The sequence below is a fragment of the Dipodomys spectabilis genome, unplaced genomic scaffold (assembly GCF_019054845.1).
Source record: "Dipodomys spectabilis isolate Male_0828 unplaced genomic scaffold, ASM1905484v1 ptg000126l, whole genome shotgun sequence".
Lineage (NCBI taxonomy): Eukaryota > Metazoa > Chordata > Mammalia > Rodentia > Heteromyidae > Dipodomys > Dipodomys spectabilis.
This window is the reverse complement of record NW_024870803.1, coordinates 3,768,542-3,793,009: the sequence shown is the minus strand read 5'-3', so window position 1 is coordinate 3,793,009 and position 24,468 is coordinate 3,768,542. Positions and strand designations below refer to the sequence as shown.

Here is a 24,468-nt window from a genome sequence, read left to right as displayed (position 1 = left end):
GGAAGTGACGCTGTATCTCAAGTGGTAGAGTGCTAGTCTTGAGCTGAAGAGTTGAGGGACAGCACCCAGGCCCAGAGTTCAGGCCCCACGACCAGACCCCCCCCAAAAAAAACAACAACAACAAAAACCCCACCATGTTTATTTTGCTTTATTGGGGGGGGAGGTACTGGGGCTTGAACTCGTTGCCGCGTGCTCTCGCTGAGCTATTTCACTCAAGGCTGGCACTCTATTATTTGAGCCACACCTCTCTACTGGTGGCGTTTGGGTGGTTCATTGGACTCACTGGCTTTCCTGCCCTGGGCTGGCTTGAACTGTGATTCTCAGGTGTCAGCCTCCTGAGTAGCTAGGATTACAGACGTGATCACCGGTGCCTTGCTAAATGCAGTATTTAGTATCAGTTAATTTAGGTTTCAAAAGTGTCGCAGTACAGTTTGTTGAATGCACATTTGTTTAGATCCTGATTCAAGTAGGAAATAAATGCAAAAAGTCATGCTGTCCCTGAGGCTGATTAATGTTTGTCAAATAATTTGTGATTTGTGTGCTGTTTTAGATATTCTGGCACAGTTAGTTTCAAGCAGGCAATCACACTTAGCTGGAATACAAACGCCAAAGAACATGAGGCCCAGAGCTTTTCAGAGCGGGTTTACTCCATTAAACACTTAAGAATCTCCACTACAACTTCTGAAAAGAGTTCTGGCTCAGCAAATTATAAAAGGAAATTAAAAAGAGAACTCAAATCACAAAAAGCTGGGAAATACTGTGCTGGGTTTTCTGTATACAATGGAAATAAATGAGTGATTTCAAAGTCGATGGCATTTTTATTATTAAGATAAAACTGGCTTATTCCTTTTGTGGTTTTGCTTTTTTTTTTTTTTTTTCCCTTCTCCTCTTCTATGTTGACAGCTCTAGGAGGGAATAGTTCTGCTTTTCTCATGGCCGTATTACCATCATGTAACTGGAGTCCTGCCTGGCACATTTGTGCTGTTAGTAAGTACTTGTTGGATGCATGCTGTTGAATAAATGAATTTCAAGTCACAAACTCAGTGCTGGTCAGGATACATACATAACACATACATAATACTACTATGTATGTATACACAGAGAACAGAATGAAACAATTCACAGTATTATCATAATAAAGAGAAAAGGACATCATTTTCAGGACATCATTTGTTAATTTTTTTCAGATGAGGAAACATTTGCCCAAAAAGGTTAAGTGAGGGAGCAAGAATTTGAATCCAGATCTGTCTGCCAGCCTGAGTTCTCTCTGAGAAACCGGAATTATCCACGACTCCCACAGTTCCTCCAGCTTTCTCATTCATTTTCCTGCTCACAAACCCAGGACACAGATTGCGAACACAAGCAGGGGAAATCGGACTAATGTTTTCAGAGAGATCGTTTTCTCTGAAAGGTTGGCCGAGGACTTAGGCTCCGAGTGCTGAGGCCTTAATGCCACTTTTTTCTCCACGGTTTGGAGGAAACGATCCTTGAGCTGCCCTAGCCTTCACATTTTACTTGGTTGGTTTTGGTCAGTTTTCTGGCCACATTCCACAGCGGAACGAGGGTTCACTTTAGTTTTATAATGCGCCCCTTTAAATGGAGCCTCCTCGAGTCTGCGGCGGCATCGACTCTGGATCCCGCTCCGCGGGAAAGCTTGTGAAAGCCACGCAAAGCGTCGGAGGCCGACGCACGCTGTGCACGCAAGACACAGCGGAGCTGACTCCCTCTTTCTGGGTCCCGCAGAGAGAACAGCATCTTCCTAGCGGGCACTGCGCGCCTCCCGCGCCGAGCCTCCCGCGCCGAGCCTCCCGCGCGGCCTCCGGGCGCTGGATGGCAGCCGTGCCGTCGGGGCGGCTCGGGGGCGGCGGCGGCGTCGCCTCCCCCGCCCGGGCTGGCGCAGACTTCACTTCCAGGCTCCGCACACACAGATCCCCGACCTGCGACTGCGGCGCGGGGCTCCCAGACACGCGTCTGGGGCCTGCATCCCCGGCCGCGAGAGGCGGGGCGCGGCCTTGACCGAGTCCCGGGACTCACCGCCAGCGAGGCGGCCCGGCCTCCCGGGTCCCCGGGGCCCGCGACCTCCCCCCCGAGACCCCCCGGGGCCCGGGCGAGCCCCGCACGGGCTCGTCGGACTTGGGCGGGGTGAGAGACGTGGCGGCGCGGGGTGGCGCCGACACCTGACGCACGCCCCGGCCCCGCGCGCCCCGGCCCCGCGCGCCCCCGCGCCGCGCGCTCCCGCCCTCGCGGAGGTTTGTCCCTCGCCGCCCGCCGTAGCCCGGCGCTCGGCCGGCCGCCGTTCCCAAGATGGCCGCGGCGCGCGCGGCTCCCGCGGCGGGCTAGAGGCGGAGGCGGCGCCGCGTCACTCCGCCCTCCGGGGCCCCGGTCTCCCCGCTCCGGCCTGCAGCCCACGGCCCGCCGCGGCCATGCGGGGCCCGGTGCACGGATGAGAGAAGCCGCCGCCGCCGCCGCGCCGCTCCCCGCTCCCGCCCTCGCCGTCACCCCGGCCGCCGCCATGGAGGAGCCGCCGCCGCCGCCGGAGCCCGCGCGCTGCCCGGACGCGAGGTGAGAGGCCGGGCCGGGCCGCGGGGCGCGCGTCCCGGGACCCCCGGGGCCTCCGCTGCTCGGTCGGGCGCCCGGACCTTCGACGGGTCCCTCCCTCCCCGCCGCTCGGGCCGGAGGGTCCCGCGTCCTCACCCGCGTCCCTCCCGCTCCGCACAGAGCCCCGGGCAGAGCCCCGTGCAGCCCGCAGACTCCCGGGCAGAGCCCCGGGCACAGCCCCGTGCACCCCGCAGACCCCCGTGCAGAGCCCCGTGCAGCCCGCAGACCCCCGTGCAGAGCCCCGTGCAGCCCGCAGACCCCCGTGCACAGCCCCGTGCACCCCGCAGACCCCCGTGCACCCCGCAGACCCCCGTGCAGAGCCCCGTGCAGCCCGCAGACCCCCGGGCAGAGCCCCGTGCAGCCCGCAGACCCCCGTGCACAGCCCCGTGCACCCCGCAGAGCCTCGGGCAGAGGCCCGTGCACCCCCCAGACCCCCCGGACACCGGACAGAGCCCCGGGCAGAGCCCCGTGCACCCCGCAGACCCCCGTGCAGAGCCCCGTGCAGCCCGCAGACCCCCGTGCACAGCCCCGTGCAGCCCGCAGACCCCCGGGCACAGCCCCGTGCACCCCGCAGACCCCCGTGCAGAGCCCCGTGCAGCCCGCAGACCCCCGTGCAGAGCCCCGTGCAGCCCGCAGACCCCCGGGCAGAGCCCCGTGCAGCCCGCAGACCCCCGGGCAGAGCCCCGTGCACCCCGCAGACCCCCGTGCAGAGCCCCGTGCACCCCGCAGAGCCTCGGGCAGAGCCCCGGGCAGCCCGCAGAGCCTCGGGCAGAGCCCCGTGCAGCCCGCAGACCCCCGGGCAGAGCCCCGTGCAGCCCGCAGACCCCCGTGCAGAGCCCCGTGCACCCCGCAGAGCCTCGGGCAGAGCCCCGGGCACCCCGCAGAGCCCCGGGCAGAGCCCTGTGCACCCCGCAGAGCCCCGGGCACCCCACAGAGCTCCGTGCAGAGCCCCGGGCACCCCGCAGAGCCCCGGGCACCCCGCAGAGCTCCGTGCAGAGCCCCGGGCACCCCGCAGAGCCCCGGGCACCCCGCAGAGCTCCGTGCAGAGCCCCGGGCACCCCGCAGACCCGGGCGGACCCCGTGCGCCGGGCGGACCCCCGGGCGGACCCCGTGTCTCCTAGACTCCGGCTGGACGCTCGTCCGTGCAGACGTGCGTGCCCCGCACCGGCGCGTGTGCCCGGAAGGCACTGGTCCCCGCGCGGACCCCGGTGCGGCGGGCGGATCTCGCGGCCGCTCGGGCGGTGCGGATGCGCGTGCGGCGGGCCCACGCCGGCCGGGAGCTGCGGGGAGCCTGGCGCCGGCGCCCCCCGCGCCGGGCGGTTCCAGTGCGGGCAAACTCGTTGGCCCCCTCGGCGGGGTGCACGCGCTCGCAGCCGCCGCAGCCGGCTTGGAAACCGGGAATGACCGCCCTCCCGGCTCCGCCCAGCCCGCCGCCGTCCTGCCCTGGAGTCTGGGAGCGGAGCCGCCGAGGGTCCTTTCTTCTTCTGCTAAGTTAGGAGACCGATGTGAGCACAGGAGCCACGTTCCTGCTCGTCGGACTCACTGCTGGAGAAAGTCTGTGGCCTGTGTCCCCTGGTTCTCAGGTACCCCGTGGGCCCCGAGAGCACGTTGGCAATGCGACCGACGGCCGAAGACCCGGAGGAACTCCCGCGCAGGGCTGTGCAAGCTTACCGTGTAGATGCGGGGGTTCAGTGTTGAAGAAGCAGGTTGAGCCCTTTACGCGGGTCTTTAGGAGCGACGAGCCCTCCTTCAAGGTTTAAAATTAGTTACCTCTAATTCATTGAAGCCTTGCAGCAGCCTTGTGAGTTCGTTCTATTATTATTTCTTCACAGGAAGAACTAGAGCTACAAGTAGTTTTAAGTGTCTTGACCAGAGTTTCACAGCTGGTAATGAATGAGTCTGGCCACACACAGTAGTCTGAGCTTTAATTATGAGGAAGAGATGGGACTTCATTATCTGCAGTTCAGAAGTTGTAATTCTGCATAGCTGTCTGGTGGGGAAAACAGAGCATCTCAGGTAAACTGGAAAGGGCAGAGGCAAGAATGTGCTGGAAAATAACTGCTTTTCCATTGATAAAAAGAAACCTTGCTTTTTCAGCCAGATTTTTGTCTGTCTTCGCTGTCATAAAAATAGGTCAGGATGATGGGCTTCGTCCAACTTCAAGTGAACAGCAGTGTACAGAACATGAAGATCTTAGAATTATTTTTCTTAGCAACATTGCAGTTAATTTTACAATAGCAAATCTGTAAAACAGATTGCTTGATAAAACTGTTGTTTTGCCTTCTTTATTCCCTCAGTGTCACTCTTCAAAGCTGACATGAGACAAGCCCACTGTAGCTCTTTAGTAAAAGATGTTTGGGGCTTAAGTTGCTTATTTGAATTTTGCTTAACCTTTTAATCACTTGAAAGAAGCTCAGTGTGTTAAGTGCTACTAGCTCCTAAAACGTTGGTAATTTGTGTTACCAGGTTAACTGGTTCTGCGACAGAGCAGAGCAAAGTTCTCTGCCGTCTTTGTTCATCTCCTTCGTGTCTGTGTGTCATTGATTAGGAAGGTTGTGTTCACACACAGGTTTTCTGTAACACTCAGGCCTGTACATGTTGGCCTCCAAAGCGGTACGGCAAGTGTGCCACTGGCAGATGCCAGCCCGCCCATGGCGTCTGCTTGGTGTGTGCTTTCCTCCTGACAAGAGTTATGCAATGACCAAAGAACACAAAACAGGTCAAGAGATGGTAGAACTTTATTAGAGTTTTACGGCTTATTGTCACTTGCAGATAGCTCTTGCCTTTGTTTTTGGTACAGGACTCCTAAGAAGGATCACAGTGGTTAAGCTTTCAAACAAACGTTCCTTGTCATTTCTTTTTAAAGCTTCTGGGGCAGTTTTAGGAGAGTCCTGAAGAGATCTATTAGAACTAATTTGGAACAATTGATCTTTGTGATTTCTTGGATCTCTGCCTTTAAAAAGCACCCGTTGAATTGGATATTAAGTTTGATACAATGTTCCTGTCTACTCTAACCTTTCATTTAAAATATGTTAAATACAGACTTATTTTTTCACTGACTTTAGTTTTATGTCAGTGACTAGCAATAGCTTTCTAAAAGGATCCTGTGATTTATTGTTTGCTTTATATAGTTTGATTCTTACGGGTTCATGTGAGAAAGTGGGTATTTCCTCATGGGCAATCGGATATCTCAGCTGAGGGCTCATTTTGAGCTCCGGCCTTGCAGGCTTGACATTGGATGTCAGCTGTCTTCAATGTGTGACAATCCTTGCTCTGCACCACTTTCACCGTAGATAGCCTGGGCAGTGGTGGCCTTAGAACGAGAGAAACAGCAGCAGGCACTGGGGCATGGCGGAGGCTGCCAGGGTGCAGGCTGAGGGTTCCTGCTCTGAAGTGGATTGACTTGACTCGTTCATCTCAGTCCCCTTTCTTTACACGTATTCTCTTGGTGTCTTGTAAGTCTTGTTCTGAAGCCTAGTGAAATAAGGGGATATAAAGGTGTTTCCTGCTTGCTGGACACATTTGCTTTAGTACCTTCTTCCTGCTTCTTAATGATTCTTCCCTCCTTCCTCAATGATTTCACAGTCCATTCTCTTGTCTCCACCTTTCCATTTGACAGGCAGGATAGGTTGTATTCTGCTTAAACACTGATGTCACTTGTCTGTAGACTATTAGAAATTGCTTATTTTAATTTTAATTAGATTGAGACAGTCCTTGCTTTTCCGCTTTTAATTTGGGGTATAGTTTATCCTGTCCCTTAAAGACATTGGTTTGAGAACACCCTTGATGGTGGAGTGGGTTTTTGTTAAGTAAGGCCCAGAGGATCAACTTACTTTTTCTACTCCCCCTGCATTCCCCACCCCTGGTGTCATTTCTGAAAGCTATGGCAAAGATGTGGTGGATGATGCTTTCATAGAATCCTTCCTGAGTATTCAAAAAGGATCATGATAGTATGCAATTTTTCAGGATGTAAGCCAACATTACATAAAATTAGTTTTAATTTGATGTAGCTATTTTTGGGGGGGGGGGAGGAGGGTCCCGTCGTGGGGCCTGAACTCTGGGCCTGGGTGCTGTCCCTCAGCTCTTCAGCTCAAGGCTAGCACTGTACCACTTGAGCCACAGTGCCACTTCCGGCTTTTTTCTTTTTGTGTATGTGGTGCTGAGGAATTGAACCCAGGGCCTCATGCATGCAAAGCAAGCTCTCTACCACTGAGCCACCTTCCCAGCTCTCGATGTAGCTATTTAAAACTTTGTTTTTGGAGAGTTTTTACTGACATGGAAAGATACTCATGGGCCTGGGCTTTGAGTGTCTGTCCAAAAGGTTCTCAAGCCCTTTTTGGTATGACGCAGCCCAATGTGTTCAGTGCAGGGAGGAGAGGCCAAGGTGGTGCTTGCCAGCCAGCTGTCTTGATTTGAGGTGGCCCCGTGCCCCCTCCCCCGCATATCCACCAGGTTGGTCTGTCCTGCCTCCCTGCCTGCCTCTCATCACCCAGGGCTGCCCCCTTCCACACCCGTGTGGGTAGGTCAGCACCTGCGGCCTGTCCCCTCTTCCACACTCCTCAGGGTCACCTGCGGCTGTACACTCTTGTACACTCTTCCCTTAGGGTCACCTGGGGCTGTCCCCTCTTGTACGCTCCTCCCTTAGGGTCACCTGTGACTGTCCCCTCCTCCCCTGGGGCTGCTCTCCTTCCACAGTTCTGCCTGTAGGGATGGACCTGGGACCTGAGCCATAGCATTAGAGTTCTTCCCTCCGGCTTTCCACCTTGCGGTTGGGAGGTTGGGAGAGAGAGGCTCGTGTTGGCAGCTGGGAGTCACCTGTGGAGGGCTGAGCAGAGGAGCTGCTGTTCCCTGAAGCTGTGGGCCCTCTCATGGTCTCAGAACTGAGGTGGTGCATCCTGGAGACACGCAGAGATGGAAAGAGGTTTTGGTTCGCACATGTAGAGTTATTATTTGATCAGGTTAACGAATACGTGGCACGATCCCTTTTAAACAACTTTATGTGTTCTTACTTTGAATTGTTACTGTAAATTAATAACATTTCATTTGTCATCTGAAGAGGGTATTGCTACTGAATTTAAATGAACTTAAATTTAATTATTTTTTGTTATTGAACTACCTAAGCTAACTGTAGCAAGTTGATCTTTTCTATCTTCTTTTTTTGGTGTTACTGAGGTTTCAGTCAAAGTCTCATGTTTGCTAGCTGTCACTTGAGAGTTGAGCAAAGCTGGTGTGGAGCACCTGCTGCAGCCTCTGGTCACCGCTCAGGACTCAGGCTGAGGGCTCACCACACCATTGGTTGGTTCTCCAGCCACCTGACTTACCCAGCCCAGCTCAAGTACAGCAATGCTGTATGTTCTAGATTACTTGGACTTACAGGATTAAACTGAGATGAAAATTATATTTCCACAAAAGAAAATGCTTTAGAGGAATGCAAAATATTCCCTCAATGTTTTGTAAATAGTGATTCCCCGCCCCCAAAACCTTACTTCATAGAGTAAAGAAGAGCCAGTGCTCAAGCCTTCTAGATCAGCTGCTATTTTTTCTCAGGGTAGCTTAAGATCAAGCAGGTACTAAGCTTAGAATTTCTGTTTGTGGTGGTTTTACAACTCTAATTATGACTGTGAACAATAGTAAGAAATACTAGATGTGCATTGAAGCTTGCCTTTGATTATTTTCTCTATGGTTTTGGGAAGGTTATTTCATCTCTTAGTGTTTTCCTTTGAGACGCAAAAACAGCAATAGTATGTACTTCCTAGGTTATTGTTGGATTAAATGAAGTAAAGCTTTTTAATATAGTAAGTGCTCAGTCAGTACTAGCATGATCATTGAGTTCCCACGTTGTTGTTCTTTTTTGTTTAAAGGTGAAGTCCACCGTACTTAATTTTCTTAAAAGGAGATAATACATGGTTTGAAGCTCAAAACATTTAAAAAAGCTGCAATAATCTGTCTTAAGAATCAAACGCTTTCTCTCTCTCTCTCTCTCTCTCTCTCTCTCATTTCTGTAGAGTCCATAGAAAGGAGAAAACAGGTTTTGGGGATCCAGCTTCTCCCAGCTTGTTCTTTTGTGTTACTTGCGACTTATTTTGCATATTAGCCTTACCACTGTTTTGGGTTCTTGCCATTGGAGGGTCATAAATCATGCTGTTAAGCTCAGAAATGTAATGCTACTAATGAATGACTTGCTTAGTCAGTAGGGACAGCTGGTTTTTTATTGGAAATTCTTTTTCATTTTTTATTTCAATTGACTTGTCTTTATAAGTTAGAGTAAATGCTCTTAGTTAAAAAATATTGTTCACTGTAGTTAAGTACGTTTTGGGAGATCGATGTAGTTTGGGATTGATAGAATGGAAGATGAGAATGATGGGGGTGTGTGTGACACCAATCAAGACACATTGAATTCAGAAATGGACATGTTACATTTTTGTGCAACTATTTAGAGATAATAAAAATAGTTCTATAGATAGTACATTAGTCCTTTGATTTTTATTTTTTTATTTTTTTTTTGTCGGTCGTGGGGCCTGAAGCCTGGGCCTGGGCCCTGTCCCTCAGCTCTTCAGCTCAAGGCTAGCGCTCTACCACTTGATCCACAGCACCACTTCCTGCTTTTTTTCTGCTTATGTGGTACTGAGGAATTGAACCCAGGGCCTCATGTATGCAAGGCAAGCACTCTTCCGCTGAGCTACCTTTCCAGCCCATAGTCCTTTAATTTTTTTATTGTTATTATTCATGTGATAGGCAGAGTTTTTTTTAATAAAGAGATTCATTTGGTTTAAAATTTGGATGCTGAAAGTTCAAACACAGTCTCTGAAGAGGTGTCTTATGGTAGATAGCAAATGCTGGAACTTCGAACATGTGTGAGCAGAAAATCGTAGTGTCCAACAGGAAGCCAGACTGAGAGGAGACCCAAGAGATCTGTCTTAATCCCTTCGAAGGGCACATCCCAGTTGACTCAAGGATCCCCACGAGGCCTATTTCTTTTTTTTTTTTTTTCCAGGGCTGAGGCCCGAACCCAGGGCTTTGTGTGCGCCGGGCAGGCGCCCTTTCGCTGGGCTTAACCCCCAGCCCCCACGAGGCCTATTTCTTAAGGATCTTTGGAGTTCAACCCATATCCAAACCATAGCAGATAGCCTAAAAGAGAACTGTACACATCTGGAAAATAAAGCATCAATAACAGCCTCAGTAGTCCTATGTAATTCTTGTTCCATTCCATCCATCTTCAGTAAGCAGTCTCTTGAATCCATGTTCTTGACTAGTTCTAAGCAACCTGACTCAGTTCACTGGTATTTTTCTGAGTTGTTTTAACATGCCCCCAGAACCTGTACCCAAAAGTACCTGGCACACTCCTTTTCCAGGACCTGAGACAGCCCTTGTGTGCAGAAGACAAACACTCTGGCTTGTAGCTGATTTCCGGTGCCATCAGGAAAGTAGCAGTGTAAGGCAAAACCTGCTATAGAAGATTAGAAAACACATACCTCCCCCTCCCCCCCATGGCTGTTATTTATTACTGATAATTTATAAAAGGAAAAGATGCGTGAGGGTTCCTTACAAGAGGGGAATGAGCTCCAGAAATTACCCTGTACCCCCTGGAGTCTTGGATGACTGGAGAGCTGGGCTTGGGGTAAGGTAGAATCCTCTCAAGATTAGGTAAATAGCCTCCTGGTAGTCTGAGCTGCAAGGTTCCTTGAGCTACACCATTCTCTAGGCCTTGATGTCCCAGCCGGTCAAAGTGGAAAGTCTTCATTGTGTTGTTGATGAGTTGGGACATTCCATTTAGACTTGAAGGTTCATAGATTAGCAGTGTGCTAAATATTCCAGAGAAAAGCTGCTCTGGAATTAACCTTAGCCAGGCTTGAAGGTAGGTCTCACAAAGAAATCAGAAATAATCGAACAGCCTACAACATGCCTGTCCTGCTCTGCCAACTCTAATTCTCTTTAGAAGAAGACAGCAAAATCTAAATAAGATGAAATTTAAAATGCCCAACAATGAATCAGAATTTACTAGTGGTAGTTAGGTGTGGTATACACACCTGTAATCCCAGCACAGTGAGAATCTGTCTCAAAAATAAATAAAAAATTAAAATTAAAAAAAGGAAAGAAAATGTAAACATGTAGTAAGCAGGAAATATAATAGATAACTAGGAGAAAAAACAGATAGTAGTGATAATCCCAGAAATGTAAAATTAATAGAAGTATCAACAATTAATTGGCATCTTTAAGTATTTAAAGGAAAACATGAATATTGGAGAAAAACAAAAGATACAAGAAAAATCCTACTAAAACTTTTTTTTGTGAGGGGATGCCACTGAGGTTTGGAACCCAGGAATTCAGGGCCTTGTTCTTGCTGGCACTCTCTAGCACTTGAGCCATATCTCTAGCTTGGCTTTTTGCTGGTTCTTTTGGAGACAGAGTCTTGTGGACTTTTCTGCCAGGACTACTTTTGAACTGGATTTGGTGCTCATAATCTCGTAAGGGTGAGCTTATCAGCACACACAGTAGACTCTGCACTAGTGATCCTGTAGACGTGACATTGTAGAAATGCTGCAAAATGTGGTAAAGAAAGAACAAATACTAGAAGTGGTTCAGAGCTTAGCACTGATGGCTCACACCTGTAAGCCTAGCTACTCAGGAGGCTGAGATCTAAGGATCAAGGTTCAAAGCCAGTGAAGGAAAGTTTGTGAGATTAACCACAAAAAAGCTGGAAGTGAAGGGTGTGGCTCTAGAGATAGAGTGCTAGCCTTGAGTGAAAAAGTAAAGGGATAGCACCCAGGTCCTGAGTTCAAGTCTCAGTACTGGCACCAAATACACACACACACGTGGATATATATACATATATATATATGTATATATATACATATATATATATATGTATATATATGTGGCACAGAACCCCAGTGACTTGTGATGGGCTGAGCTCTAGAAATAGGAAAGACATGGAGAACTGAGAACAGTGTCAGAAACATTGGCTGTGAATGTTTCACATTTGACAAACGCTGAACCATAGTCTCAAAGCCTAAGGTGCCTCAGCAGGATACATGGTGAAGAAAGCCATCAGTGCTAAGTCTTGTTCTTGCATGGGTTTGCCTCTCGGTCTTGTAAATGACTGTGCTCTCCTGCTTCCCTGTCTGTGGGGTAGTACTGCAGAGAGACTCTCCCTCCGTCATCCTCCAAGTCCTTTTCTTTCAGTTTGCTTAAAGTCTGTTACTCTGGAAAGGCCTTGCCTTTGATAATGAACCAGTTAAGGTTTTTTTTTTTCTAATTAGTCTTAAATTAACTGTTATTTGATTAACTTAATTTGTTTTAATTAGCACTGTTACGTAGCAATAACACTATACAATGTTGAAAATTATCTTGTTCAGAGAACCTGTTGACATTTATGTGCTTTAATTTATTTTTTATGCTTGAGCTCAGGGCCTGGACTCTCACCTTTAGCTTTTTTTTTTTTTTTTGGTGGGTCGTGGGGCGCTGCCCCTCAGCTCTTCAGCTCAAGGCTAGTGCTCTACCACTTGAGCCACAGCGCCACTTCCAGCTTTTTCTGCTTATGTGGTGCTGAGGAATCGAACCCAGGGTCTCATACATGCAAAGCAAGCACTTTACCACTGAGCCACCTTCCCAGCCCTGACCCATAGCTTTTTTGCTCAAAATCAACACTTTACTACTTGAGCAACATCTTCACTTCTGGCTTTTTGCTGATTAATTGGAGATGAGAGTCTCATGGACTTTCCTGGCCAGGCTGATTATGAACTGAGATCCTCAGCCCCCTGAGTAGGATTATAGGCAGGAGCCACTGGAATCTGGCCCCATATGTAATTTTTTTTTTACGCGGTCATGGGACCTGAACTATGGGCTTGGGCACTGTCCCTAAGCTCTTCAGCTCAAGGCTAGCGCTCTACACTTGAGCCACAGCGCCACTTCCAGCTTTTTCTGCTTGTGTGGTGCTGAGGAATCGAGCCCAGGGCCTCATGCATGCAAGGCAAGCGCTCTACCACTGAACTGGCTTCCCAGTCCCTTATGTAAATTTTTTTTTTTTTTTGGTCAGTCATGGGGCTTGAACTCTGGGCCTGGGTGCTGTCCTTCAGCTCTTCAGCTCAAGGCGAGCGTTCTGCCACTTGAGCCACAGCGCCATTTTGGGTTTTCTGAGTGGTTTATTGGAGATAAGAGTCTCATGGACTTTTCCTGCCCAGGCTGGCTTTGAACCGTGATCCTCAGATCTCAGCCTCCTGAGTAGCTAGGATTATAGACGTGAGGCCACCGGCGCCCGGCTTCCTTATGTAATTTTTTAAAGTCAGTTTTGTGTAAGGGCCATGAGTGGGTATCTCTGTTTTTGTCTCATGTGGCAGAAGCCTTTATCACTTGAGTATCAGTTTTAATTGTTTCTACATCTGACATTTTTATCCTTGGAATGTCTGATACATGTCAGGATGAGATCTTTTTTTTTCCCAGTCGTGCAGCCTGAACTCTGGGCCTGGGCTCTGTCCCTCAGCTCTTCAGCTGAAGGCTAGTGATCTACCACTTGAGCTACAGCACTACTTCTGGCTTTTTCTGCTTATGTGGTGCTGAGAAATCAAACCCAGGGCCTCATGAATGCAAGGCAAGCACTCTACCACTGAGCCACTTTCCCAGCCCATGAGATCGTTTGAGAAGAGTCCCTTGCTAAGTGTATGATAAGTATTTCTAGGTCAGTGCTCCTTAACATCTTTGGGGGTCACAGCCTACATTTGAAGAGTCTAGTCAGGAAAATGTACACATGCACCGATAAAAATGTATCTTTAGCCGGGCGCTGGTAGCTCACGCCTGTAATCCTAGCTACTCAGGAGGCTGAGATCTGAGGATCGCGGTTCAAAGCCAGTCCGGGCAGGAGAGACCGTGAGACTCCTATCTCCAATAAACCACCAGAAAATCGGAAGTGGCGCTGTAGTTCAAGTGGTAGAGCGCTCGCCTTGAGCTGAAGAGCTGAGGGACAGCGCCCAGGCCCAGAGTTGAAGCCCCCCCCCCCCAAAAAAAATGTATCTTTAGTCTCAGGATATTCACATCCCCATGACTGAGTTAAAAAGTAGCACAGGCTGATATGTTAAACATTCTTTTACATTATCTATATGTTCGAAGTGGTAATTGTATACCAAGAGCCTAAAACTGTCCATGGTGTTGCTGGTTTTCAGTGGCTCATTCCTATAATCCTAGCTACTCAGGAAGCTGTTCGAAGCTAGCCCAGGTGGGAAAGTCAGTAAGGCTCTTATCTTCAATTAACCACCATAATAAAGCTGGAAGTGGAGCTGTGGCTCAAGTAGTATAGCACTAGCCTTGAGTGAAAAAAAAAAGCGCAGTAATAGCACACAGCTCTGAGTTCAAGTCCCAGGACCTGCACAAAACAAAACACAAGTACTATCCATAGTGTTTATATTTGGAACACACTGAGTTTTTAGACCCCGAATTTTCAGAAAACTTCACATTAGCCTTAGTTATTCACCCAAAGCATTTGCATTCTTAGGAAATCAGTATTTTTTCCCCCTAAAACTTTTTAGACCTGGTGAAACTTTCTCTAGTTTATATAGTTTTTAATTAGTAAGAAAGTTACAATTTTTGTGAGGTAAAATGTGTGTATCTTTATTTCATGTTGGATAGTATTCTACTTCTTAAATGTTTATTTGCTATTTTTAAGGATTTCATAATTCTTAAAGGTGGTGGGTATTCTTGTGATTTGGTCTTGCTGTGTTTAGATGACTTTAAATGTATGCTCATACATTGCATAACAGTGTTTTGGTGTGTAATGGGCTGTGTGTACAAAGGTGGTCCCATGAGATTGTAGTGGAACTGACCGTTCCTGTGGTCTGGTGACGTCACCACCAGCACTTTATCATCCTGTCTGTGCTGATGCTGGAAGACAGCTGTTGTGTGAAAGTATGGCGCATACCAGGGTGTGACTATGTTAATACTTGATAATGGTAGCCAGTAGCTGTGCTACTTGTTCTTGTGTTTACTTTTCATTGTTACTTGTACAGTGATTTGCCTTCCGCTTATTTAGAGAAGTGTCCCCAACATGTGCTGTGTGCTGTGCCACGCTGGCAGCAGCCTCAAAGATCTCTTGTGTCCCGAGCTTCTTGATTGCATCTGGAGGCTGAGTTGGGTGACTGCTGGGACCTCTAGTTTTACAAAGCATGTGCTATGATGTCTGCATAGCAGTGCAAGGCTGTGGTTGAGGAGTTTCATGTGGGAAGAGAAGTCACAGTCATGTTAGGAAACTGAGAGTAAGGTGATAGGAATTTTTTTGAAGAAAGTAGCTCACTTGCATTTCTTAGTGTGTATCTGACAGTAATCACATATTTTCCTGATAGGTGCAGAATGTTTGTCTGTCTGTCTGTCTGTCTGTCTGCTGCTGCTTTGGAAGTCCTGATTCTCCCTGCCTACCTTGCTCTAAGCATTATGACTTCCTGTCAGCTTCTCAAAGATTTCAGCCATACTGTCTTGTCTCTTCTAGCCTCTGGTTTTCCAGGCTTTGTCCTGTTTGGCAATGTCTGTTTCTCCCGTGATTTGCCTTCACATGTTTTGTTTGGTAGCTTCTCTTTCTCCTGTGGTCTGCCTTCATAGGATGATTTCTCAGATGTTTTGGTCTGTGTAATTAGGTACTGAATGTCTAGCTCTGAGGTCAGGAAGCAGAGGAGGGGGTCTCGACTTGTTCAGTAAGGACCTACTTCAGTAGGTGAGTATGTCACAGTTTCTGCCTTTGAGGAGGAACAAATCTGTAATATCACATGCATTTATAGACAGCCAGGTATGCAACAGTGTGTGCTTCCATCTGTAAATAATCAGAAGAAAAACACACTAGTGAAAGTGACACATTTAAAATTTGATAACTTCTGTCTCATCTCAAATCTCAAATACAATCTTACTCTTAGTGGAAAAAAGTTAATCTTTAATTCAGAAGTTAAAAGGTTTTTTTTTTTTTTTGGCCGCTCCCTCCCCTTCCCCTCTGAGTGTTTAGTTGTAAACACTCGGGTTTCTTGTTCAGTGAGCGCTGACATCAGCCTTGTGTCATGGCTGTGCTGCTAGGAGTGCCATCAGTTAGCGCTCTTGAAAGATGATTGCAGAGCTTCGTGAGGAAGGAGGGAAGATTGCAGTTAGACTTTTTTTTCCACACTGGAGCTTGAATTCTGGGCTTGAGCACTGGCCCCTGAGCGACTTTTGCTCAAGGCTAGCGCTCTACCACTTGAGCCACGGTGCCACTTCCTGCTTTTTCTGTGATTAATTCTGCCTGGGCTGGCTTTGAAACAATCCTTAGATCTCAACCTCCTGAGTAGCTAGGATTACAGGCGTGAGCCACTGGCACATCTTTTTTTCATAGGTGAGGAAATTTAGATGGAGAGTGACTAAGAAAGTTTTACCAAAGATCTGAGCTGCATAGCTGACCAGAGAACTAATGCCTTGAGCTGTTAATCTATTTCTGGCCCTCCTCCAGCCCTGGGCATTTTGCAGCCAGCAGGGCTCTTATTCCACAGGGAAAGAAGCCCCTTGTGTCAGCCATGTTGCTGACACAGCCAGGATGCAGGGGTGCTGCTGGGAGAGAGACCCTGACCTTGGAATGACATCAGGACCCGGGTTCCGGCTCCCCCTGTCCTGTGCCCTAGGAATTATGCGGGAACCGGAGTACTGGTGTGTAGCCAGCACATTGCACATGCTGTTGGGACGGTGCGGAGGGAATGGCCCGTGCTCATTACCAAGTGGTGCCACGCGTGTAGACTGTTCCACCAGCATTGCTCATTACTGCGGCGCAGACGGCAGAGCGGATTAAAACATAGACAAACTCATGTTTACTCCTGTTTATTGGTTTTGACATTGATTGAATTTTCGCTCTTTTCCCCAGCTCTTTATTGAGAGAATGATGAACTTTCCCAGTCTTTCATCCTGTGGTACTGCCTGTGTACTTTGTGTTGTATGCTCTCACATCTGTCCTATTATTTGCTTTTGCTTCAAAACCATCCTCTTAAGTCAGTCCTATGGGAAACATGGCAGACCTAGATAACTTCGCCATAAATTGAAAATAACTGTAATAACAAATGGCTTCAAATACATAAACGCCTCCTCAAGACCTTTAAATACCACACCAGCACTTCTGGCAGGTGGAGCATTTTTTGGCTATGCTCCTTTTCCCAGCTTCTAGACAAGAGAGGCCACTTGTCCCGAGAGTGGGAGGGCAGAGCTTGAAGTTGAGACAGGACGGTGCGTTGCTTAGATCCTGTTTATGGCACTAATTTCTCCAAGCCCTATCCAAGACTTTGTGGTCAGAATTTCTAATGGAAGACACTGAAATCTGTCATTTTAACAAGGAAGTTGGGAATTATGATGGATGAGGTTATTGCAAATGGGGGTTGCTTTCCTGATTTCCCTTTTTGCTTGTACATTGTTGGTGTACAGAAAGGAAACTGACTTTGTGGGCTAATTTTGTATCCTGTTACTTTGCCAAAGTGGTTTATTAGTTCTAGGAGTTTGGGAGTGGACTTTTTGGGGTCATTTAGGTATAAGATCATGTCATCTGCAAATAGGGATAGGGCTAGTCTAATTTCTTCTTTCTCTATGTGGGTCCTTTTCATGTCCTCTTTCGTCCTTATTACTCTGGCTAAGGATTGATTCCAGAACTATATTGAAGAGGAGTGGAGAGAGTGGGCATCCTTGCTTTGTTTCTGATTTTAGGGGAATTGGTTTTAGTTTTTCTCCATTTAGTAGATATTGGCTGTTGGTCTGTCGTATATGGCTTTTATTGTTTTAAAGAATATTCCTTCTGTTCCTATTTTCTCCAGAGTTGTTTTTTTTTTTTTTTTGTCCAGTTGTAGGGCCTGAACTCTGGGCCTGGGCGCTGTCCCTCAGCTCTTCAGCTCAAGGCTAACGCTCTACCACTTGAACCACAGTGCCACTTCACTTCCGGCTTTTTTTTCTTTTTGCTTATGTGGAGCTGAGGACTCGAACCCAGGGTCTCATGCATGCAAGGCAAGCATTCTACCTACCACTGAGCCACCTTCCCAGCCCCAGAGTTTTTGTTGTATTTTGTCAAAAGCTTTTTCTGCATCAATAGAGATAATCCTGTGGTTCTTGACCTTGGCTCTAATGATACGATGAATGACGTATACTGATTTAGGTATGTTAAACCAGCCTTGCATCTGTGGGATGAAGCCTACTCAGTCATAATGTATGCTTTTTTTTTCTGATTTGTTTCTGGATTCTGTTGGCTAAAATTTTATTGAACTATATGCTTATTAAGAATTTCTGTCTTGTTTCTAAATCTGCTTAGGAATATTCAACTTCTTAGTTGTAACTTTGTAATGTAGTAGGCTGTTATACAAATCTGTCCTGTGAAAGTAAGACAACTGTATTTTCTACATAAACTGCTTTGGAATGCTTCACAAGGAGTCAGTGTCAGTAAGTCAAATGCAGAACAACTGTCATCAGATTAGGTGTGGAGAGGACTATTACAGTTTAGGAAGATCTTGTTCTGTTTTAAAGAAATAGAAAGTGGGGCTGGGATGTAGCTCAGTGGCAAAGTGCTTGCCTGACAAGTGCAACGTCCTGGGTTCAATCCCCAGTACCAAAAAAGAAAAGACAAAGAAAATACAGTTAAAAAAAAAGAAATAGAAAGTGAAATTGTATATGCTACTTTGAGTCTCTGATAGGGATGAAGCTGACTCATCACTTTCTCCAACAGACCCGCACTTAAAGAAAAGGTCAGCTCTCATTCATAGTAGCAGTCAGTTAAAACTGTCACTGATTTAAGGTGAAATAAAACATTTAAGCTTTTATCTGTGGCAGTTATCTGTTACAATTTAAGAAACTAAAAAGCTTTATGGTCTCAAATAACATCATTTGTTATTGGTCATTGTATTGAGTTAGTTTTCTGTTTTTGTGGTATTGGATGTGGAGCAGAGACAACTGGGTGATCCAAAATAGCTTAGTCACAGGCCTGTGGGTTGGTGCTGGCAGCTGGATTTGGACCTAGCTAGAGTCTCCTTGCCACCTCCCCTTGTGGGGATAGGCTTCTTACTTTGTCCCTGGTTCCCTCCTACTACAAAGAAGACCGCATTAAGGCTCAGGCTGGGCTTGCACTGGCCCAGTGTTTATTGCTGTATTCCATAAGTTAAAGCAATCACAGGGTCACCCCAAATTCAGTAGGAGGTGAACTCACAAGGAGGTGTTACCAGGAAGCCTTGCTATTCAGGCCACCAAAGTATAGTCTCCATGATGTATGTAAAGTTCTTAATCTGCTTGTTTCAACTTCAATGCTTTTCTGTATATATCTAGTGCCCTTGGATTAGCAGAACTCTACTGAATACTTGTATTCTTACTGCTAAGTGTGCAGTGTGTTAGGGATTTCAGCCCAGGTTAATCTGACCTCGGACCTTCATTACTTAGACCGTACCCATTACTACCATTTTGGTCAGCAGGTAGTCACGTTGTAGTATATGTGGTACTACATACACACAGTACTACACACACAATACTACATACGTATACTACTACATTCATAAAGTATTCCATACATACTTACATATAGTACTACCCACATATATACAGTACTACCTGGTAGTCATGCTGTACATATGGTATTGTATACACACAAACAGTACTATATTTGTACCTAAAGTACTATATACATACAGTACTACATACACTACTCCATATATACATATAGTATTATACACACAGTATTGCATACACACATACAGTACTACATTCACAGTATCACATTCATACATACAGTACCATATATATTCAGTACTCCATACACACACATACAATACTACTACGCACATACAAAGAGAACTGCATACATAGAGGACTACATACACACATACAGGGCTACATGCCTGGGTTTCCAGGGCACAGTTATCACTTAAGCAGCACTACTATTAGAAATCAACAGTCTTTAATTTTTATAACCTTCTAAAATATTCAAAAAATGCTGAAATATGATTGCATGTTAGTTGACTTGGGATCATGATTAAAGTAGCAAAGATAAAATTAGCTTCTGTCATTCAACAAAGAGCACAGTGTATGCAGCATTGTATGATTGGGGCCTGGAGAGGCACTGGTCAGGAGCCAGACACGCCCCTGCTCAGTGGTGCTTCACTTGTAGCTGGGGAGCTATGAAGAGCCCTTTCCTCTCTCATTCCCTCCCTCTCCTTCCATTCTTTGATGGTAATATTGGGGATTAAACTCGGCCTACTTGCTGAGCAGATGCTCTACCACTTGAGCCACACCTCCAGGTCTGTTTTGGTTTGGCTTGTTCTTCAGACAGTTTCACACTTTTGCCTGGCTGATCTTAGACCTTGATCCTTCTTATCTCTATCTCTCAAGTAGCTGCAGTTACAAGTGTGCAGTACCACTCCCATGCACCATACGATTAAAAAAATCTATATTTTTTAAAAGATCAATTTCGATGGGTGCTGGTGCCTCACGCCTGTAATCCTAGCTACTCAGGAGGCTGAGATCGGAGGATCACAGTTCAAAGCCAGCCCGGGCGGGAAAATCCATGAGACTCTTATCTCCAGTTAGCCACCAGAAAACTGGAAGTGGTGCTGTGGCTCCAGTGGTAGAGCACTATCCTTGAGCTGAAGAGCTGAGGGACAGCACCCAGCCTCAGAGTTCAAGACCCAGAGCTGACCAAAAAAAAAAACAAAGAAGAAGAAGAAAAAAGATCAATTTCAGTTTAGAAAATGTCTGGATTCTATCCTGAAAAAGTCTTTGCTAGATTTGTAGACTCTGTGCCTAGAATCCATGCAAAAATTTTATAGTTAATGCTGTATAAACTGAAGCTTGACAGTGCATTTGGAGGTTAGCTGGTGAATTTCAGCTGTAGTTTCATAACTTGACTTTTTTAGACCTTTTTTTTTTGGGGGTCTGGTTGTGGGGTCTGAACTCTGGGCCTGGGCGCTGTCCCTCAGCTCTTCAGCTCAAGGCTAGTGCTCTACCACTTGAGCCACAGCGCCACTTCCAGCTTTTTTCTTTTTGTTTATGTGGTGCTGAGGAATCGAACCCAGGACCTCATGCATGCAAGGCAAGCGCTCTACCACTGAGCCACCTTCCCAGCCCCTTTTTAGACTTTTTTGAAGTATGAATCAACAAGAGTTTTTAAATTCAGTTCTCCCTCCCTCCACCCCCCCCCCGCTTTTTTGGGGGGGGGGCAGTTATGGGTCTTAGACTCAGGGCCCAGGTGCCATCCCTGAATTCTTTTGCGTAAGGTTTCCACTTTACCTCTTTGAGCCACAGCGCCATTTCCGATTTTCTGGGAGTTAATTGAAGACAGGAGTCTCATAGACTTTCCTTCCTGAGCTGGCTTTGAACTGAGATCCTAAGATCTCAGCCTCCTGAACAGTTAGCATTAAAGGTGTGAGCCGTCAGCACAAGGCTCAGTTTCCCTCTTTTGATTTATACTGTGGGTCAGCCAGGTATACCAATGCCCTCCCCCTAAAACACACCCTTGCCCATTGCTGTGTAGTGAATGTGATCACGAATGTGGCCTGGGGAGAGAACTTAGGAACTTCATAAGTGAGTAAATTGTGTGTTTCATTCCAAGCACATTGCTGAAGATTTGTTAATGAAGTTTTTTTCTTTTAAGGGCTTTTGCAAACCCACAGATACTTTTCTACTTAGCTAACTTCGTTTTACAGATGGCCATTTCCAGCACCATTGTGGTTTACACATCAGAGCAGGACTATTTAACCCCAGGTTACTTGAATTTTGCGTTGTTTTCTTTCCACACATTTTTCACTTAAAAACTATACAAATCCCCTTGGATTGGGCTCAAGATACACTTTTCTTTGATCAGATTGTAGTGTAGAGTGAACAGTTAGATTTTCATATTAAAAGAATGAACTGTTGCTTTATGTATTTGTCAGAAGTTCAGTGCCAGAAAGACATTCCACATTCATGTTTTTTTTTTTTTAATTAAATTTAATTTTTTTTGTGAACATACTGTACAGAGGGGTTACAATTACATGGACAGGATAATGCATACATTTCTTATCAAGCATTGCAGCCTCCTCCTTTGTTTACCCTTCATATCCCTTCCCTACCTCCCTCCCCCCCACCCCCACATTCATGTTTTTAAAAGCACAAATGAAGCCAGTGGTTCAGGGAAACAAGGATACTCCGTTCCTGTCAGAGAAACTGGAATCCTTATAAACATTCGGAAGCAGACCACATTAACTCATCTCACATGAGCCGTTACAAAATAAGGTTTTGGATGCTTATGGGTAGTTAATTAAAATGATGCAAGATCTTTTAAATGCTCACCAGTCTTTACCGGCCTAGATTTTATGAATAAAACTTTTTAAGAGAAAGGGTAAACGTTACTTTGATATCGTTCCCATTTTGATTGGCTTAGTGGTGCTAGGTCATACTGTGTGGGCGGCAGCTCTTATCAGAGAAGGTGGATAGCCACCCTGCCACCCTGGCTAGTGCTCTGCGCTCTGCCCCAGTGTTACAGCGAAGCATTCCTGGATTGCCTCTTGTCTGCCTGTGCCCTCCAAAAAGAGGCAGGAGGGGGGCTCAGGAGTCCAGGGCAGGACTCAACATGCCCCCTCACCAGTGAAACTTGTCAGTAGTTAGCGCACAAGTCCGTTTTTAGTTCCATCTGGGTTGTATCTTCTAGTTCTTTGCTGTTTATTCCATGAATCTGCAAGTGTTTAAGTTAGAGTTCCATAAACCCCAGAAGCTGCACTGTGAGCTCTCCCTGCCATGTGTTCCTGATGCTCCTAATGGGAGCTGCAGCCCCCCCCCCCCCCCCCCCCCCCCCAGCCACGGGAAGTGCAGTGCGGTTCCCAGGTGAAAACAGTGTTGAGGAGAGCTTTTACCTAGAGCTCTTTTAAAACTTCGGGTCAGGGCTGGGAAGGTGGCTCAGTGGTCGAGTGCTTGCCTTGCACTCATGAGACCCTGGATTCGATTCCTCAGCACCACATAAGCAGAAAAAGTGGCAAGTGGCACTATGGCTCAAGTGGTAGAGCGCTCGCCTTGAGCTGAAGAGCTGAGGGACAGCGCCCAGGCCCAGAGTTCAGGCCCCACCACCTACACATAAAAAGTTCAGGTCTCTTTTATTTGAATTCACCGACTATGCTCCTAATGTTTTCTCCATGTCTGGGTTTCATAGGCAGGAGTGCATATTGGGAGAGTCAGTGTGCAAGAATCCTGAATCAGATCCAGAGGACTTTTCTGATGAAACGAATGCTGAAAACCTTTACGGCACTTCTCCCCCAAGTACGCCCCGGCAGATGAAGCGCATGTCCACCAAGCACCAGAGGAACAGCATAGGGAGGCCCGCCAGCCGTTGTAATTTGAAAGGTGAGTCTTGTAACTTAAAAAAATATATATAAGAAAGCCAGGCAGTTCTAGTATATAATGTTTTAAAAATGTGTAATCTTATTGTATTGTTAACAGAGGAGTTTTCATTTCCTTAGTCAGGGATTGAGTAGCCGTTCCTTTTTTAGTCACTATTACCCTTTCCTTCACTCTCCCCCAGTTTCCCTCTCGCATCCTTGCCCACAAGTTGCATAGTTCACTTTCCACATGGTGTCGGCTAAATAGCATGACTGCATTTGTTCATCCTTCCTCCCTTCCTTTCTGCACTCTCCCTTTGCTCTTCCTAAAAAGACAAAAAAACAAAAAAAAAACCCCAACTACCCCCAAAAGTCAAAACAACTACCACCACCACTGACAGCAACAACCAAAAAACCCATTCTTTTTCCTGGAGTTTGTTAAATGTTTACAGGAGATACACCTTTGGGTTCCTTCCCCAAGGATAGCCTCCTTTAACCTGACTATGTGTGAACCCTTAGAGTGCTGTACACGTTATCATGTCCTTGTATTCTTTAGATCTAGCTTCCACATGGGAGAGGAAGCAGGTGCCGATTGTCTCTCTGAGCTTGATTTACCTCAATTAGCATGATTTGTTCTTGGTCTGCTCATTTCTCTGCAAATGACAACTCTTATTCTTTCTAGAAAGTGGATGAATAAAATTCTGTTGTGTATTTGCACTGCATCTTTTGATCAATTCATCTGTTGTAGGGCATCTGTGCTTTTCCATACCTTGACTATTGTCACTAATGCAGCAACGCACATGGATGTTCAGGTGTCTTTACTGTGTCCTGACTTGTAAGGTTCTGGGTAGATGCCCAGGAATGGTATGGCTGGATCATAGGGAAAAGCGCTGCTGTTCAGAGTGGTTGTCCTAGCTTACATTCCCACCAATAGTGCAGTAGGGTTCCTTTTTCTCTACATGGTATATCATCTTTAAGGGATGAACTGTTAATTGATCCTTTTTACAGTAAGTTTGGTAATTCTTTTTATTTTAAATTTGATTTTGATATATGATGTTGCTTTTTTTTTTTTTTTTGGTGGGTCATGGGGCCTGAACTCTGGGTCTGGGCGCTGTCCCTCAACTCTTCAGCTCAAGGCTAGCGCTCTACCACTTGAGCTATAGTGCCACTTCCAGCTTTTTTTGTTGTTGTTGGTTGTAGGGCTTGAACTCTGAGCCTAAGTGCTGTCCCTCAGCTCTTCAGCTCAAGGTAGCACTCTACCACTTAAGCCACAGCGCCACTTCTGGTTTTCTGGTGGTTTATTTGAGGTAAGAGTCTCATGGACTTTCCTGCCCAGGCTGGCTTTGAACCACGATCCTTAGATCTCAGCCTTCTGAGTAGCTAGGATGACAGGTGTGAGCCACTTGTGCCCGGCTTACTTCCAGCTTTTTCTGCTTATATGGTGCTAAAGAATTGAACCCAGGGCCTCATACATGCGAGACAAGCACTCTACCACTGAGCCACCTTCCCAGCCCCATATGTTGATTTTAAGTTTTGTTAATTCTTGAGTTGTTGCCATTAGCAAATAAATAAAGAA

General features: G+C 46.9%; 1 protein-coding gene across 4 annotated transcripts in view; it reads left to right on the top strand.

The window, feature by feature from the left end:
- Nucleotides 1-2,532: 2,532 nt before the first annotated feature.
- Nucleotides 2,533-24,468, top strand: part of Map3k4 (mitogen-activated protein kinase kinase kinase 4) — a 79,916-nt gene continuing 57,980 nt past the window's right edge. For 3 of the 4 annotated variants that reach the window (XM_042689731.1, XM_042689730.1, XM_042689733.1), the window contains exons 1-2: nucleotides 4,596-4,614; nucleotides 22,727-22,917. In XM_042689731.1, the coding sequence (XP_042545665.1) occupies nucleotides 22,848-22,917 (70 nt within the window). In that variant the 5' untranslated portion in view covers nucleotides 4,596-4,614; nucleotides 22,727-22,847. Of the gene's footprint in view, nucleotides 2,563-4,595; nucleotides 4,615-22,726; nucleotides 22,918-24,468 lie in introns of those variants that run through there. The other variant, XM_042689732.1, reaches the window with a different exon arrangement.